Source organism: Acinonyx jubatus, chromosome A3 (genome assembly GCF_027475565.1).
Source record: "Acinonyx jubatus isolate Ajub_Pintada_27869175 chromosome A3, VMU_Ajub_asm_v1.0, whole genome shotgun sequence".
NCBI lineage: Eukaryota > Metazoa > Chordata > Mammalia > Carnivora > Felidae > Acinonyx > Acinonyx jubatus.
The window spans coordinates 108,836,390-108,854,420 of NC_069388.1; the positions used below are offsets into that span (position 1 = coordinate 108,836,390).

The 18,031-nt window shown below is 45.7% G+C and overlaps 1 protein-coding gene across 3 annotated transcripts in view; it reads right to left on the reverse strand.

Moving 5' to 3' along the window:
• The window catches only part of CRIM1 (cysteine rich transmembrane BMP regulator 1), a 190,808-nt gene extending 179,337 nt beyond the window's left edge, over positions 1-11,471 (reverse strand). For 2 of the 3 annotated variants that reach the window (XM_027033542.2, XM_027033543.2), the window contains exon 1: positions 10,644-11,098. In XM_027033542.2, the coding sequence (XP_026889343.1) occupies positions 10,644-10,974 (331 nt within the window). In that variant the 5' untranslated portion in view covers positions 10,975-11,098. Of the gene's footprint in view, positions 1-10,643 lie in introns of all 3 variants that reach the window. The other variant, XM_027033540.2, reaches the window with a different exon arrangement.
• Positions 11,472-18,031: the final 6,560 nt, after the last annotated feature.

The window sequence follows — 18,031 nt, forward strand, 5'->3', positions numbered from 1 at the left end:
CCTTTCCACAAATTAAGGTAAAGTCAAGGGGAGCTGAGAAGGTTTTATTTAAGTTATGGAGCTACTAAGGGATGACAGGAGATCCAGAAGCATGGCTTGTCTCCCGTGTCATGGTATATTCTCACACACAAGAATGTTGTGCTGTTTGTCTTTCTGAACAGCCTCAAATCCTTCCTGCAACAAACTGGAATATATATGAACCCATTCATTCTTTTGATTAAAACATGGAAATTTATTTGGCCTTTCACTTTTATGTCATAGACAGTGGTAATAAATTTTCCTAAACTCTGAAATAGAAGAACTCCGTGGTTCTGAAAAACACACAGCGTACTCAATCTTTCTCAAACCATTTAAGAATCTTTCTACTTTGGTTTTCAGACCCAGAACAATCTACAATTTATCCCCTTTTCCTCTTGCCAGATGTAAATACCCATACCTTCAAAAAAAAAAAAGCAATGCTCCCAACTATGGAAGGTGAGGAAAAGAGGAAACCATGTGAAGGTTTTCCAGGTCTGCATTTGACAAGATGATGGAACATTCGGTCTCTGCAGTATTATAAACACACACTGAGGGGACTGAGCACATACGTCCTGTATGTAAGGTTCTTCCCACGTCATGGGTCTGAAGTGGCCCAATGGATTCCTAACATGAAAAGTCTAGTTCAGGTCAAACATCCTTAAGGTAGCTTTACCCTATTCTGGCAGGTCTTTTGGAATCTTAAAAAAGAAGGATCCCAACTCTCCAATGTTGAGATGCCTTTTGTTTCATCACAGCCATGAACCGGTTTGCTTGTGGCCTTTGGATTCAAAGCTAAATAAGTTACCTCTCGTAGACCCAGGACTTTGCAGGCTCAGGTTTCATTCTGCCCTGCCAGAAATTCCTTTCTGTTTTGAATCTGAGATGTTTGTTTATGGTTTTTGTTTTGAAATGCTAAATAAGACAGGCACAGTGTCTAGTTACAGCCTATATCTTTTTTTTTTTTTTTCCACCTTGCTATAGCCAGAGCGGCTGGTTGTTAAGGACTGAGGACTTTGCTAAAAATTCCAAAGAGCAGACTCTTCAAATTATCTTCCCAGGAACCTAAAATGTAAAATAACACCTTAAAATATAATTAACGCTTAATTTGCTTTCTTAAATGTTCATAAGACAAATGTTCCCAGGCTATTTGAAATTAGGGTGTTATTTTTGGATTTGACAAACACATACTTAGACGAAACCCTGAAATTTGAAAGTTGATCTCGCCTTGCTTGTAGGTTACATGTTTGAATACCAGCACTCCTGATGAAAGACAGAAGTACTACAATGCTAGGCGCTAAAAGAGTTTCTGAAAGAAAATTCAACTTCCACGACGTGATAATAAGGTTTGGTTGCCAAAAGAAAATAGAAAAGAGTTGTAAACTATTGATTCCAAAGACTGTACCTTCATCAAGTTCTTTCTCCTTGTTCCGTAAGAGCCAGTAAAAAGCATTTGCCTTGTGAGTCCTCAGACCATATTTACTGGATAAAAATGATACTCATTTGCAGGCATGAAAGAAGAGTGGCAGTTCTAAAGGGACAGGAACTCAGCTATTTTAACTCTAGGGTGTTCTTTCCTGGCCTCCCACTGTAGCACAAAGATGCTGAAGAGAGACCACAAGCCAAGACCACAGGAAAGCGGAAGTATTAGTCCAGAGGACGGACGGATGGAATAGACGGGATCAAGAAAAGCAATGCAGATGTCCTCCGGCCGGACACTACCCCTGGCTCATTCCTAACCTGCCCTTGTCTTTGAGCTGGCTGTGAGTACCACTGCTTCCTTCCTTCCTGCTTCCTTCCTTCCCTAACTGCAGTGACCCCAGCCTTGCTTGCTGACGCTCCTGAGGTCTCCCATGGCTCCAGCGATGGCCAGAAACCCACAGAAAACTTCTAACAATAAAAGGAAATTTAATTTCCTTCCATTATACCATATGCCATCAATATTAAGAGATGTCACCTTTTTAAAAATATTCGTTTGAAGCAGTTCTCTGGCACTATGGATTCCAACCACAAAATCACGCAAATGCCCACATTCTGCTGAAACAGGGGCTAGGAATTACAGCAGTCCTGGATGTCAATGTGAAGGAGGTGTGTGTCACAAAGTGGATTTTTTTTTTTAACTTATAGATAAAAAGCTAACAAAGAAGAAAAGGAAAACAGAATGAAAATTAGAATTAACATCATCTTTGAAAAATCTATTTGGTACCAGGAATTATACTAGCCATTATACACACACACCAACACACGTTTTATCTGTGCAATTTTATATATACATACATACACTCTCCAATCCACTCTATAGTATCTACTTCAAAGAAAGCTAGGAGTATTCCACTTTTACAGATGAGGAAACTAAAGGCCAAAACAACCAAGCAAGCTGGTTGTTCAGTTAAAAAATAAGAGCTGAGATCTGAACACAGGTTTGTCCAGCATCAAGACCTAATTTCTTTTTCCTAAGACATCATGCACAGTGGCGTGGGAAGCAGGAAGGAGGGGAGCACACCCTCAGATCCCACTTGGTGCTGCACCCCCCACTAAATCCTTCCTGGTAGTCAGAGTTAGTGCCCCTCTTACTTGCTCCTGAGATGCTCAGCACTTCCTTATCTTGGAACTGCACAGCTGTAAGTAACTGTCTTGGATAGAATCGTCTCAGCTACCTGCCATTGGACCATGGCCCCTGAAAGCAGGGTCCCTATCATATTTACTGTGGCTGAAAAATAACTACAATAGCAGGGAACATTATCAGGTCTCATACACCGCACCCTGTTCTACATGCTTCATAAGGACTAGCCTTTTGCTACTTAAAAGTGTGGTCCCAGGATCAGCAGCATCTGAGTCACCGGGGGTTTATCAGAAATGCAGAATTTCAGGCCCCACCCAGACCTCCTGAATTAGAACCACCATGCTGAATGAGATCCCCAGGTGATTCGTGTGCACATTAGAATTTCAGAAGCACAGTTTTATCTCATTTAATCTGCACAGCCAACACACATGTTACCTATTACTGTTTTAGACAGGGAAACTGAGGCTTAGGGAAGCGGCATTCCTGCAGTGTAGCACAAAGACCAGACCCATAGCAGCAAGTACTTGTGGGCGGAAGGATGGCTGGGAAACCGGTAGGAAGGAAAGGTCTGATTGATTACACGTCTGACCTCCAGTTGTGCCTAGTCTGTACCAACTGCAGCGGCAGGTGGGACCAGGGCCCCGACACAGGTGGGCTACAGCAACACAGGCTGCTTCCTCAGCTCCGGTCAGGCCAAATCCTGCGGTGAGACCAGCAGTGTGGACACTCCAGGGGCCAGAGGCAAACTCTTTTCCCAGAATGTTAGGGAAATGCACAGTCCTGATGACAATGAGGACAGATGCCCTCCTCTTCCCCAAATGAAGTATCAGCCCACAGGTAAATGGTTACCTTCATAACTCCCACGACTTAATGCAAGAAATTTCAGATTCCTCCCTATTTTTACCCCAAATACACAAACTGTTTAGACAAAGTTAACAAATGGGCATTAGAAAGAAAGGCAGCTGATAGCTTTAGAGGCCCTTAGTTTTTTAACTCAATGCACTTACAGGGTTGGGGAGGAGGGGACCTGAACTCAATAATCTGCTCCCTTTCGAAGAGCCCAAACTCCGTAACTACCGATGATCCATTACTCAGGTAGATGAGGACTAAGCAGAACAGAAGATGCCCATATCAGGTCGTTTCACTTATACTGGTTAGTAGCTTTGTTGTTCTTAAGCATTTACCACCTGCCAGTAATTTTTCCAAGTCCTTCACAGGAATCCATTTGCTGAGTCCCTATAGCAACCCTATTATTAACCCCACTGCACAGACAGAAAACAGAGATGCACAGAAGTACAGATTTGACTTTGGACACCAAGTTTCTAACTATGATATCTTTTCATCAAAGTATAAATATTTTGCATGAGGAATTAATTGAGGCTGGGGAAGGGAGGTAAAGAATTGAAATCTGTTCAGGAAAAAAGGACCTTTTTAACATTTTTTTTCATGTGGGCCCAAAATGAACACTCACTAGTGTTTACCTTGAGGCATTCTTAAATCTAAGTATATTCAACTACTCCTCTGACCACAAGACCGAGGAGGTGTCGTTGAAGCACAGAGGTTTCTCATTATTTGACCAGGCTACTGGCCAGGACAAGCAGCAGAGAGTGGGTGAGATTGGAAGGTGCTAGATAAAGGGATGCCTCTCAGCTCACTGCCCACGCTCATCTGCCTAGTGGAACAAGCTAGAACAAGGAGAAAATCACTCTGAAAAGGAAACTTGCCATTTTGAACCACAGCTAGTAAAGCATTAAGAATGTAGCCTCATTCTTAGATGTTGGGAAACACTCTGATAGGTGTTGCACAGGCCCTAAGAAGAATGGGTAGAATCCCGTTCCCCACCCCCACCCCCCCCCCAAAAAGAGCTCCTATTCTTACTTTTAAACCTAGTTCGAATTCAAATTCTCCTTTTCAGCTTTGCCACCAGAGCCTGAAAAGATCGTCTCAGATCCTGTGATTCCCAGAACAAATTAGCTACCTATTTCACTCACCACGTAATCATTGATACAGACTTGGGAAATCACTACTACTTGGCTTGAACTTATGTCATCGTGTAGACTTTCTAACGTCTGGCTCCCTATTCTTTATTGAGATTAGAAGGGTAAAAAGGGTAGGGAACACGTTTGAGGGCCTCAAGCTCCCCAGCTGCCCCCTGCCTCAGCAGAAGGCATTGTACAGACCAGAAGGTGGATGAATGAGTGACTGATTTCTATGCCAAGACAAATCAGATCTTTGAAAACTCAGCTTCGGAGAATTCAGCCTCTGAGAAGCCAGGCTTTCAGTTTGTCACTCATGCATGCTTGGCCAGCCCAGTTTCCTCCACAAATAATTGAGCTTTACTGGGGCGTCTCCGAAATCCTGATGCTGCATGGGCCACATATGGAACCCAGCGGTACAGGAACCTGCTTCACCGAACATATTTTACCTTCCAGTCCTCTCATCATTGTCCATAGGATGGCGTTTACGTGCTAAATAAAGTGGCACTGCCATCTGCATGTTAGTACTGTCAACTGAAAGCTGTTAAACACGCCCACATTTTCTCAGGAATTCCACAATTAATGTCTGGAATGCGTTTTGGATTATTCTTCAAAGGATGGCACAGTTGCCCTAAGATGAATTCAATATTTTTCCCTTCTTCCATTAGTCATTCTTCGGTCTTCCCGCTCTATTATCCTTGTAGGGTCATCTACTTGTTCCCCCCAACTTATAACGCCTGTCCCCAGCATCCCCAAGCTGGCCCCCTTTTTTGTCCAAGTAACTACATCTAATCAAGCCCCCAGAACACAGAAACCTGCCCCATCTCACCACATACGGCCTATCATCGGGTGCAATGCCCACAGCTTCAGGATTCTTCGGGCAGTTTTCTTCTTAAATTGACCTGTTCCTAACTGCATTGCCATCATAACTGTTTGTGGATTCTCCTGGTCACTGTTAAGCACAAATTAATGGCAGCAAATATCTCTAGATTTGAGGCTTGCTATTTTTGCCTTTCTGGTACTATGCAATTCGTTTGCCCTTTGCCAAGTGTTTTATGTGACTGGACTCCTGAATAACAGTGAGGATTCTGTAAGCTTGAGAGTCAAAGACAAGGTCACCAAGTCCTGTCATTTATATATGTGAAGTGAATAGTCTCTCCATATTTCGTCAATATTTACTCTGGGGAGGAACTAATTATTTCCTTGTTTACTTGCGCTGGTTTCTCTTCCCATACCCCAGTAAGGTAATTTTATAGGCCCTCTGCTGGCTTCTTTCTCTCTCTGGCATCTAAGAGCTCACTCCACCTGAATGAAGACTTTCGAAATGGAAAGCAAAACACACTCTTCAAAAACAAGGAGTGCCGGGTGTTTCAAGTTTCCTAACGCCAATACAGGAGTATTAACTCTGCCCCTCCTGTCTTCTTTTTAATTAGTAAAATTAAAACCCATGGATTCTGGCTTTTTATTTTTTTAATGTTTATTTTTGAGAGAGAGAGAGAGAGAGAGAGAGAGAGAGAGAGAATGAGCAGGGGAGGGGCTGAGAGAGACAGAGACACAGAACCTGAAGCAGGCTCCAGGCTCTGAGCTGTCAGCACAGAATCTGACGTGGGGCTTGAACCCACAAACTGCGAGATCATGACCTGAGCCAAAGTCTAACGCTTGACTGACTGAGCCACCCAAGGTGCCCCATGGACTCTTGACTTCAAGTCCTACATAACACAGCAAGGAGAGGAGACCCTTGTGGCTTGTGCATACACAAATGGTTTGGTACATTTTCTGGCCTCCTGTGGCCTGACCTCAGATGCTCCACACACTCTCTTCCAAGGAGCCATCATCTCCATCCCTGCCTTCCAGGGTTTAGAAAAAAAAAAAAAACTTTCTAAAGGCCAACTGTTTCAGAAAACAACATTGTTCTTTGCTATAAGCAGCCACGACATAAGCACAGGCTGGTTCTCCTCCTCACTGCCCCCATGAAAACCGGGTGGAAGGAAAAGTTAAAAAACCTGTGAGAAATACAAGAACCGTGTTCTGAAGAGACAATTTGGTAGACGCCGTGGTAAAAACACGGAAAGTTAAGTTCCACAATGATGAAGCTACTGAGTAAGTATGCACTGGGGGAAAAAGTTGGTGCTTACTTACGATAGCGATTGCCTGGCTCTTCTACAACAAAGTTCTCAGGGCAAAGCCACTCAGTAATGTCCACCAGGTTCCAAATCACTCTGTCCTCACAAACTGTCAAACTCAAGCCATCACCTGCCCTTTCATTACACAGAGAAGGCTGCTCACACTGCCTCCACCTCGCCCTCACCCCTTACAACAGAAGCATAACGTACTATTCTACGTAAGAGGGAAAATGGTCCTTATAGACCCCATCTCAAAATAGAATCCCCACCGTACAATCAAAACATTCTTCCTAGAAAATCCCACTTCGGTAATTTTTCAAAACTCCGTCTTTGATCTCCCATACAGTCTTCTTCCTCAGGAGTTCAGAATCCAAACTTGTTTCTCTGGCTTCTAGATGATTTACCCAGAGGCAGGCAGCCCAGCCAAGGAACAAGCCACTTAGGATGTCAGAAAGTGCAACAGGAGACTCACCTAATGAATGGAAACAGTAAAGAGACTTGTGCCCTCCCGGGGGCCAGAAAGCACTTTTTAGACTGAGAGAGAGCAGAGAAAACTTGAGGTACTTGGCTCTATGATCAAGTTTTAAAATGCACTTATGCCAAATAAAAAAATGTTTTAAAGGAATGATTTATTTTTTTCAAAAATTGTTAACGTATATTTTTGAGAGAGAAAGAGAGAGAGCGTGCACACAAGCGGGGGAGGGACAGAGAGAGAGGGAGACACTGAATCCTAAGCAGGCTCCAGGCTCTGAGCTGTCAGCACAGAACCCGATGTGGGGCTCGAACTCACAAACCATGAGATCATGACCTGAGTCGAAGTCGGACGTTTAACCAACTGAGCCACCCAGGTGCCCCTAAAGTAATGATTTAGTTGATAACAACCTAAACAACGCTGAAAAGACCAAGTGTACAGGTCACATGTTTCACAGGACATAACTCTTCACAGTATTTACTCTTCCAGAAATTTTTTTTTCCTTTGCTACTCTCTCTGTGGAGAAGATGGTTCATCCATTTGCTCCATGCACATTTAGTGAGAGCCTACTATGGGCTGGTGTGCCTTAAAAACTTATGACAGTGAGCCACAGGTTGTCAGGGGTCCATTGTTACCCCTAGCTTCTCTAATTCACTATGTGAACCACAATTAAAGACATGGTATTTTTCCCCCGACAAAGCCAGAATGGAGAATAACACAAATAAAAAACTACTACAAGTTGGCAAACGGAACAATGTAACTAGTATTTAATTTATGTCCTCAAAAGCAGGTAGATTAGTCATGATAATGTTTCCATAACATGCAATATGACTTCTCAGTGTAGCCAATTAAATAAGTTTTCAAAACAGTTTTCATTAACAGATACAACCAGTAGGGGTCATTTTAGTGCAAAAATTGCAGCAAAAGAGACTTCGACAAGAATAAAATATATCAATTCCTATTCATGTCAGTTATAATAAACATGCTTCAATGTGTGCATTTCTAAATAAAAATGGAAACTGAGGGAAAGACTAGCCATTGAGAAATTTCTCACAAACAACAACAAAAAGGCAGAAGGTCAGTACCAAGATAATTACTGACACGTAGAGACTCCTCTAATTCATAAAAAAAAAAAAAAAGATTAATCCTGTTTCCTGCAAATCTTGTAGTAAAATGAAAATCCTTGAAATTTTAGACACACGACTGACAATATCTATGTATGTGTCCCACTATATTATGCCAGGTAATACTGTTCTTCTCACTTGAGTTTCATGGATTTAGAATACAACTTGACCACTGCTTTTAGAAATCTAAAAATAAAATAATAAATGCCAGACACCCAATTTGGGCAGCTGAAAACAGTCTTGCTAAATAAGAAGTGTTGCTGGAGAAATGCTAACTGAGATACAGTCATGGGAACAAATACTTCCAAGGATCTTCAAGGCTAATACCAAGTGCACAGGGTATCACCAAAAAAAAAAAAGAAAAAAAAAAAAGAAAAAAAGAAGAAGCTAAGAGATCCCATCATTTCAGAGGAAGGAAAAGCTCACCGACAAACTGCCAAAATAATTCTATACTGTGATACCGGAAGATTGGTACCAATACATTTGATTGCCGTGAATGTTCCTGGAGCTTCACATTTCCTTCACCAGAAATACATCACGAAGAAACAAAACGAGGGTTAGAATCGTTAAAACCTCCAAAAGTCCTTCGCAGGGCATAGCAGTTTCCACTGCATTTAACCTTGTTTCATGTTGCTTGTTCTTTTTAGATTTATGGGAGGCTGGCGTAAGTAAATTATACACTCCAAGTGGCAGGGTTCAAGGATGAATCGTTTAGTCCAACTCATTCAGAATTCTCAAAATCACACACATAAAATTGTATCAGAAGCTAATCTCCTGGCCATTTTTTCCTGATGTGAGAAATAAAAACACATGTTTTAACGTGGGGCTTAACCCCGGTTGGGAGGCTTTTGTATTTCAGGCAAAGAAACTCTTCTAACCCAGTCCTAAGGGAGCAGCGCTCCATGGCCCTTCCCTGTAAGAGTTCCCTTCACTCATTACTGCCCACTAGCTTCCAAACCAGGAAAGCCTTTTTGATTTTCCAGAACTGTCCAAACTCTCAAAACCACAGGTATAAATACATGTGTATGTATTTAAAGAAAATCACAGAATTCAAGTCTTTGAATAGACCCATTTTATCCTTAGGATTGCCACCTTCTTTTTCAACACCTCAGCACGATAAACACATGCACCCAGAAAGACGCCTCAGAAGAAACCCTTCCCTGCCTGGTCTCCCGGGTGCTGGCGGTTAGTAAGGCAGGGACCAGGTCAGAGGGCGCCTGTCCCTCCTCCTCACCGCACCTCCAGAAGTGAGCCAGCTGTGCTCTGCACCAGGATGCCCCGGAACAGCATCATCACCCCAACATCAGCCCGAGCAGGGATCCCGCTTTTCACTGGTGCTCACCCAGTCCTGCCCGTTAGCCAAAAAAAACAAAAAAAAAAAAAAACAAAAAAAAAAAACCTCACTGCCTCTCTCCAGTCCCCAAACCGGACCAAGCAACTGGAGGCCGAGGCAGGCACGCAGGGCTCAGGGCCCACGCCCACCCACAGGGGTCCACCCAACGAGGGGGTGGCTCACTACTCTAACCGCTTTCTCCCTCCTTCAGTCTCCACACCGAGGTGCACAATGCTTCGTGGAGAAAACAGCAGAACGACGCTCGCTGTCAAACAAACAAAAAGAAGGAACCGGCAACACGACACGCAACACGCGGATATCTGGTCTTAAAAGGCAGCCACGAAGAGTCAGCAACAACTTTTCACTCCTAGGTGCGACACCCCCCCCCCGCACCCCCCCCTCCGCCCCCATTCAGAAGAGAAAGGCTTTGACTGTTTTCAATAGGCAAATAAATGAGTAACCACCGTATGTAACTAACTTCCCCCGGGCTGACATATTCCGGAGCTGAAACTGATTTACATGCGAAAGAGGAGGAAGGGGGTGAAGGAAGAGCGCAAGAAAAAATAATAAAAGAGTCACACAGGGAGTGTGAGCTGAAGACACGACTCCTGGCCAACAGAAAAGGGACTTTCGAGAACGGTGCGCAGCACTCCGTAGCACACTGCGCTAGTGCGGGGAGGGCGGCAAGGGCTGGACTCCCCGAGGGGCTCGCGACAGCCTCCGCAGTGCCCCCTGCCCGCGGCGCCCCCAACCTCGGGGCCCGCCCCCCCCTCCCACAGCCCTAGCCCGAACAGCCACACGTGTGCGGGTCTCTGCGCAGCCACCCCCACTCGCCCGCTCCCACCCACGAGATCCACCCTCGCCCGCGGCCGGCCCAGCGTCCGGGGGAGCGGCGAGCTGGAACCAGGGGACGCGGGGGCCCTCTCCCGGGGGAGGCGGCCCCCTCCTCCCGCGGAGCCCTCTCTCCCCGGGAAAGTCTCGGCCAAACTTTGTTCGGCGCGGCCAGGTGGGAGGGGGCCCGCGGCCGGCGGCCGTACCTTCGCAGACGCCCACTTCGTACTCGGTGATGGAGTCGCCATTGAGCGGGGGGCGGATGACACAGCGCAGCCCCCGGTCGCAGGCTCCGTGGAGCCCGTAGGCGCCGCCGCAGCTCTCGTTCCTCTGGCGGGCGCACATGTAGCAGCAGCCGCAGACGCCCTGCACGATGCTCCCCGGGCAGCTCCTGGGCTCTTCGCACTTGGACTCGTCGCAGGGCAGGCAGACCAGCGCCCGGGTGCCGGAGCGCGCCAGCAGCAGCAGCAGCCCCAGCAGCGAGACCAGGAGGTGCCCGCAGCCGGCCAGCCCCCTGCCCCCCGCCACCAAGTACATCCTCCTGCGCCGCCGCCGCCTCCTCCTCGCAGCCGGGCCGGGAGCGGGGCGGGCGCCCTCCCCTGCGCGGGGCACACGCGCCGCCGCCGCCGCACCCGCAGCCCGCGGTCCTCGCCGCCCCCCTCGGGGCCCCCGGGGCGCGCCTCCCCTCGCGGGGCGAGGCCCCCGCCCCCCCCTGCGGGCCGCGCCGACCCCGAGCCCACTAGCGTTGGCGCCAGCGGTGGCTTCCCCTCCTCCTCCTCCTCCCGGGAGGGAGGGGGAAAAAAGAAAAAAAGTTTCCTCCCGGCAGCTCCGGTTCAACCCAAACTTCTGGCGGCGGCGGCGGCTGCGCTGGGCTCCAGCCCCGGCTGGCGGCGCCTCCTCCCTCTCCTCCTGCGCGTCGGCCGGCCCCGCGGCGGTAGTGGCGGCGGCGCAGCCTCCGGGCCGGTCCCCGCCTCCCGAGCCGCCGAGTGGGCGCGGTGGCGCAGCAGAAGGTCCGCGGCGTCCGCTCCGCGCGCCTCACTCCTGCGCGGCTCCTCCGGGCGCTTGTTTATGGCTCGAGCCTCCGCCGCTCGGGCTGCGCCCTCCCCCATCCTACCTCATCCCCCAGACCTCGCCCCCCCCGCGCCGCGCGCCGCTCATTGGCTGCCCCCCCACCCCTCCCGGCCCGGCCGGCCCCCTCCCCCTCCCCCGCCCTCCCTCGCGGGCGGCCGGGCCCTTCCTCCCTCACACGCCTCCTCCTCCTCCTCCTCCTCCTCCTCCTTCTTCTCCTTCTCCTTCTCCTTCTCTACCTCCTCCTCCTCCCCCTCCGGCTCCTCCGGCTGGAGCCCGGCGCGCCAAGCCGGCCCTGCGGCCGAGCCTTCGCGCTCCTTCCTGGCGCGGGCTTCGCCGGCGCGCTGCGGCTCCGGCTCCGGGCGCACACGGCGGGCAGGGAGAGGCGCGGCGTCCCAAGCGCCTGGGCACCGCGGCCACCGTGGCTGGCCTGGGCGCCCCGAGGGCGAGCTGGCTGCCCCTCCAGAGCCAGTTGTGAGTTCGGAGAGTGGCGGGGACCGCCGAAGCTCGGGGCCGAGGGGGTTGCAGCAGCCTTGCTGGCGCACCCGCCGGATCGGAAAGGGAAGCAAATGCACGGAAACCCCCGCAAACTAGATGAGAATCCATCTTCCACTCGAGCTGGGGTTAGACTTTGTAAAAGATATTATGTAATGGAGTCTCGGGAAGCTCGAGACGCCTCCAGCGAAGCTGCTGGTGAATTAATTAAAGTGCTTTAAATGGTCTAGGTAAATATTTCGCGGGGGGGTGGGGGGGGGCGGGGGAGGCACGCCTGAGGGCTTCTGTAGCTCGGGTTGAATTTTAACTGTCCACATCCTGTGCGTTTGGTGGCTCTGCTGTCTGTGCCGAGGTGCTGTGTGATGGGAGGGGGTGAATGGAAAGTAGCAGAGCTGAATTTCTCTCCCTTGAGTAAGGCCAAATACTGGATTACTACGAGTCTTGACATGATTGGACCCGTGTATCTCGTGCATCATTAATGTCATCTGACATTGCCCTTTTCTCTCCCAAGCTCATGGACAGAAGTGGTGGGTTTTCATGTATTTATCGCAAATGTATTAATAAAGAAGACGTGTGGTAAATATTCTTTGTGATAAACCAGGTAAAGCAGCAACTGAAGTGATGCAAAATGCATTGTGTAAGGGCCTGTGTCTCTTCTGGGGCTGTCAGAGAGCGTTCTCGAAACGACAGACTCTGTCATGACCCATCATTTACAGGATATGTACCAAGGTCAATAAAATTAGTGAATTAACAAAAAGTGACTTGGATCGGTGTGGGGGAAAAAAAAATCCGGTCCTGTGGCAGGTGTGAGGTGGGAATGGCCAGCAGACCTTCTGATCCAAAATAGTCTGGCTGCAGAAAGGTGGCAGCCAAGTGGATCCTGAAAATCGTGACTAATGAACCCAAAGTTAATAACACAGCAGCTTAAGGAGAAAGGAAACAAAGATGCCTTTGAAATCCTCTGTTTGCGGGACGAATTTATACTTATTGCAAATATTTTGGATTTAATCACTTGAATTCTGAACCAAAAAGCCAGGGTTACCAGTGGAATATTCTCCAGTCGCTGGCATCCGGAAGCTAAATGTTTCTCCAATCATATTTCTTTGTCCTGAGAAGGGGAAGAGACTCAGTAACTATTAGTGATTATCAGTGGGTGATAGAGAAGATGTTCGACAGGAAAGAGTGGGGATGAACATCCCATTTTCTCAAAGGGTTTAAAGAGTTGTCTGGGATGACACCAGAGATGGTGTAGAGACAATCCCTGCAGTTTTGTAGGAGGTCAGGTTAGATGCTCTCTGAAAGACTTCATACACTGAGGTTCTATAGTTATAAGTATTAAGTGGTGAAGCGATTTAAAATATGCTCAATTTTTCTATTAGCAGAATTCAAGAAAGATAAAGCGCACAACACTGTTAAACATGATTGTTTCTTGTACCCCAACAAGGCACCAGCACTACACCGTGGGATTTGCCAACAAACTGTCATCATTGCACTGTGTTAAAAGGCCTTTGCCACTCTTGCAGAGAGGTTATCTATATTTCTGTTCAAATGCAAGTATAAAGACATTATTAAAATGTAGCAGATAACATTGTAGAGCTCAACAGGAAAAACCAAGGTCAGATGATGGGAAAAAAATGCAGGAGTGAGAAAGCCACTGTCATTTGAAAGAAGAATAATCATTATCAAGGGCTTGCTTTCGTATGTGTTTTTAAAATTTTTTTAAGGCAATATATTAGGGGTTAGGGAAAGCTAGAGATTGAACACAGGCAAGGGACAATGTGGAGGTCACCGTCCATCGTTCCTGGGATTTCAGAGTGAGGTAGATAAACACAAGGCTATAAAGGGAATTCAAGTTAGGCTTCGAAAGGACTGGAGAGATTCTTAAAACTAAGAGGGATGTATCAGCTTAGAAAATTGAAGTCACAAGTGGTTCTTGTGCCATAGACTTCATGGAGAAGCAAAGGAGGAAACAGGAAGAATTACATGAAGCCTGTAACTAGTAGTAAATAAGAAACCAGCAAGGGCCTGGCGGCTTATCAGAAACCAGTATGTGAACTAGGAGCTCAGTTATGAAATAGCTGTTTCTTCCCTGGGATCCAGGAGGGACTCTTAGGTGGCCAGAAGCCAAGGCTGAGATTGAGGCTCAAACACAAAGGCATTCCCTCATCTTTAGAGACCAGACTAAAGATACAGAAGAAAGGATAGGTGGGCCCAACATGGTGACAATTGGGGGTCAAGGGAGAGAGTAGACAGAGAGGGATTACAAAGACCCTGAAAGGCATGAAAGTTAGAGTCACACATGGCATATGGTTTAATGCCTCCTCCTCTGGGAAGTGCCCTGGGCTTATTCTCTGATCTACAGCATTTTGTAAATACCTTTGCTTGTAGCATTTATCATGTTATATTATAAAACTTTCTCTAAATAGGTCTGCACCCCATTAAATTGTCAGCTCATTGGAGGGGGCATGACATACTAGAATGTATGCATGCGTTAGTGAGTTGAGAAAGAGGCAGAGGGAAGAATTCTAGGCAAAAAGATATTTGAACATTCTTGTCTGCAGCCTTTCTCTCTTGGTTTTAGTAAATGCCTCTAAAATAAGCCCTTGGAAGGGTGGTTGGGCAGGTGGGAATCTTCCAAATTGGAAGGAGGCTGGGGGAAGGTGGGGGGAGGGCTTCAAACAAAATCCCACAGATCTAAAAGGAAAGGGAATTAGAATAGTCTGATGGAGGTCTGGAAGCAGAGGCAGTCCGCCCTCTATTGGCCTTTGGGGGTGTTGAATGGGAGGGGTTTGCTAAATTGTTGAAGATGAGTAAAAATCAAATGCCCATTTGAGGACCAAACAGAAAGTGGAAATGAGAGGGCAATAGACAGACTACTAGTATCAGAGCCCTCGTCCATGGTTCAGTGTCTAGTTCAGCCTCTCTAGCCACACCCCGGGATGTTTGCGTTTTCCTGAAATGAAAAGAAAAATATAGGAGTTGCCTTTGGAGTCTGAAAAACACTTAGAACTGAATTGCGTTAGAGAAAGTCTCACTGTTTTCTAAAGATGTTCATACATAGTAGAAAGATCTATGAAGAAACCGGGACAAGAAGCCTGCTCCTTTCACCTCTTTACCCCCATCGTGCTGGTCCCCCTGAACTGGGATTGCCTTAGTCTTGGGCCATCAGCTTGGGCAGGGAGACCCCTAGTTTGGGGGCTCAGCCATCTGATCTTGGGCTCTGAATCTGGTACTTGGGCTATGTTATCATCACCTAGTATCTAATTTTACTAAGGGAGTTCCTGTCTTATCCCCCCCTGCCTGTGTATGGCACTGCTCTGGAGCTATTAGAAGAATAGTAAGGCATATGCACAACACGAGTTCTTCTTAAGGTTTGCCCTAATATCTTGACATTCTCTCTCCCTCTTTCCCCGCCCCGCTCTTTCTTTCATGCTATTTACATAGGTTTGAACAAGGTAGTTATCCTTTCTGAATCTGTTTCTCCTTTGTAAAATGGAGACAAATTTGCATACCAAACCACACAGGGAATCATGTGGATGAAAATCGATGTTCTCCTTTTATATTGTTACTTTTAGAGTCCTTCTAATGGAGTGTCTCCTCAAGTTTTGTGCCGGAGCTGGAACCCCTGCTCTAGGATATCTCAGCACCTATAGCCTTGCAACATCTGCCAGACCAGATATTTGCCTTTGCTCCCTCTTCTTATGATCCTTCTGTTGGTCCCACTTTGGCAGTCTGTCTAGCCTTGGGGTGGTAGCCTTTGTGATATTTTCTTGGACCTATTCCAGTCTAAGACTTATTTTAAAGGCTAGTTCATTAATAATATTTCAAAGGGTATATCATTAATAATGATGATGATAATAATAGTAATAGCTAACCTTTATAGAGTGACTGCTAATAAGCTCTTCACAAGGGTTGTTTTAATTAATGTACAGAATAGTCCTATAAGGCCAATGCCTGATATTATCTCCAAGGCCTTATGTTGTCTCCACTTTATAGTTGAGGAATCTGAGGCATAGGAGGCCATGTGACTTGCAAGGTCTCAGAGCTCTGTGGATGGATACTGAATTTGGAACCCAGTCATATTCTACCTTAAGGGCCTGTGTATTTAACTGCCTCAGGCAGTGATTTGAGAATGGTGACTTACTTTTCTTTTTTTTTTTGTGGACCCAACTAAAAATTAGCATCTATGACAAGATCTTGCCTTCTGTGATAACTTGCATATGAAAACTTAAAATAGTGACTAGTGCTTTTCTCAGAATGGAAATAGCTTCATTGTTTTCCTAATTACTGAATAAGAAATATTTATGAAGTGTTTACCATGTGTATATTTACTGAATTACCTGACTATATTACCATGACTAATCTTCACTATAACCTGATGAAATAGAAACATAATTACCTGCATTTTACAGGTGGGAAATGAGAGGCACCAAAAGGTTAAATAATATGCCCAATGTTACACCTATTTAAAAAGAAAGATTGGGGGGGCGCCTGGGTGGCTCAGTCAGTTAGGCGCCCGACTTGGGCCCAGGTCATGATCTCACGCTTCGTGGGTTCGAGCCCCGCATCGGGCTCTGTGCTGACAGTGCAGAGCCTGGAGCCTGCTTCACATTCTGTGTCTCCCTCTCTCTCTGCCCCTCCCCGGCTCACACTCTGTCTCTCTCTCTCAAAAATAAAATAAAAATTAAAATACAATCTAAAAAAGGAAAAATCGGGATTCACACATAGCAGTATGGCTCCAGAATCCACGTTATACACTACTGTTCCTAATATATATTCTTTACAATTACATGCTCATGGGGGTGGTGGGGGAATGACAAATAGAAGTAAGTTTAAAAAAAAGAAATGAAACATCACCCATAATTCCATCATTAAAATATTAACCATTAATAACATTTCTTGTACATCCTCGAAGGCTTATGTTCCCCTTTAAAGCATAAAAATAAAATGGGATATGCTTCCTAGGTTACAAATGTTTTTTCACTTATACACATATATTGATCTTTGGGATAAACACTGCATCCTTTTTATTACTACTGAATATTATTACATTGTGTGGGTATACCATATTACATTTAGTAACGCCATATTAATATGCCTTTAAGGGTTTTTTTTTTTTAGGGTTCTTTGTTTTACATTTTTACCATTGTAAACAAAGCTACAGCATATTCTCATTTAGCCAAATCTTCAAACACTTGTCCATGCCGTCCTGTAGTAAATTCCTAAAGTGGAATTGTTCATCGTGGGTCAAAAGGTATGTCTTTTTATATTTCAGATTGCCTTCCAGGAACTTTTATCTGCCCACTCCCTCAAATACTTAGTGAAAGTGCTCAACTCATTCTTATAATGTTTATTTTGGAATTGCTTTGTGTAGTCCGATGGGAAAATAAGCTTCATTGTTTAACAGTTGTATATGACTCAACATATTATAACTCAAGTAGATTACCTTCCTCATTCACCAGAGTTGGCTCTAACTTGATTTTTATAATCTCTATCAAATTCATCCTTAAAGGATGGATATTTGTTGGGAATATTTAGAAGAACTGACACATGTTCCAGTGAAAATATGTTTTAAAAAGTTTAAATAATGGTGATCATTTCACATTGTATACAAATATAGAATCATTATGTAACACCTCTGAAACTAATAAATGTTATATGTCAATTATATCTCAATAAAAACAAATGGTAGGAATTGGTGGTTTCCATGGAACCAGCATTCAGCTTTTCCAAGTAACTGCTGACAAGGAGACCTCATTTATTTCAATTGTAAATTCTGCTATGATAATGCTCATCAGAATACTGGTATTTTTATATTCACATCCTATATATCATACAGATGTTTTGTCACGGAAATGAGAGTTTATAACTTATGTTCTGGGGTAAATGGTAGTGCTCACCAATTTCTATGTTCCTTCTTTTCATTCTGGACCTACAACTAGACCATACTTACCATCTTCCTTGAAGTTAGATGGGGCCATTGAATGTGGATGGAAATGTGAATGGATGGAATAGGCTGGCCTCTAAAACC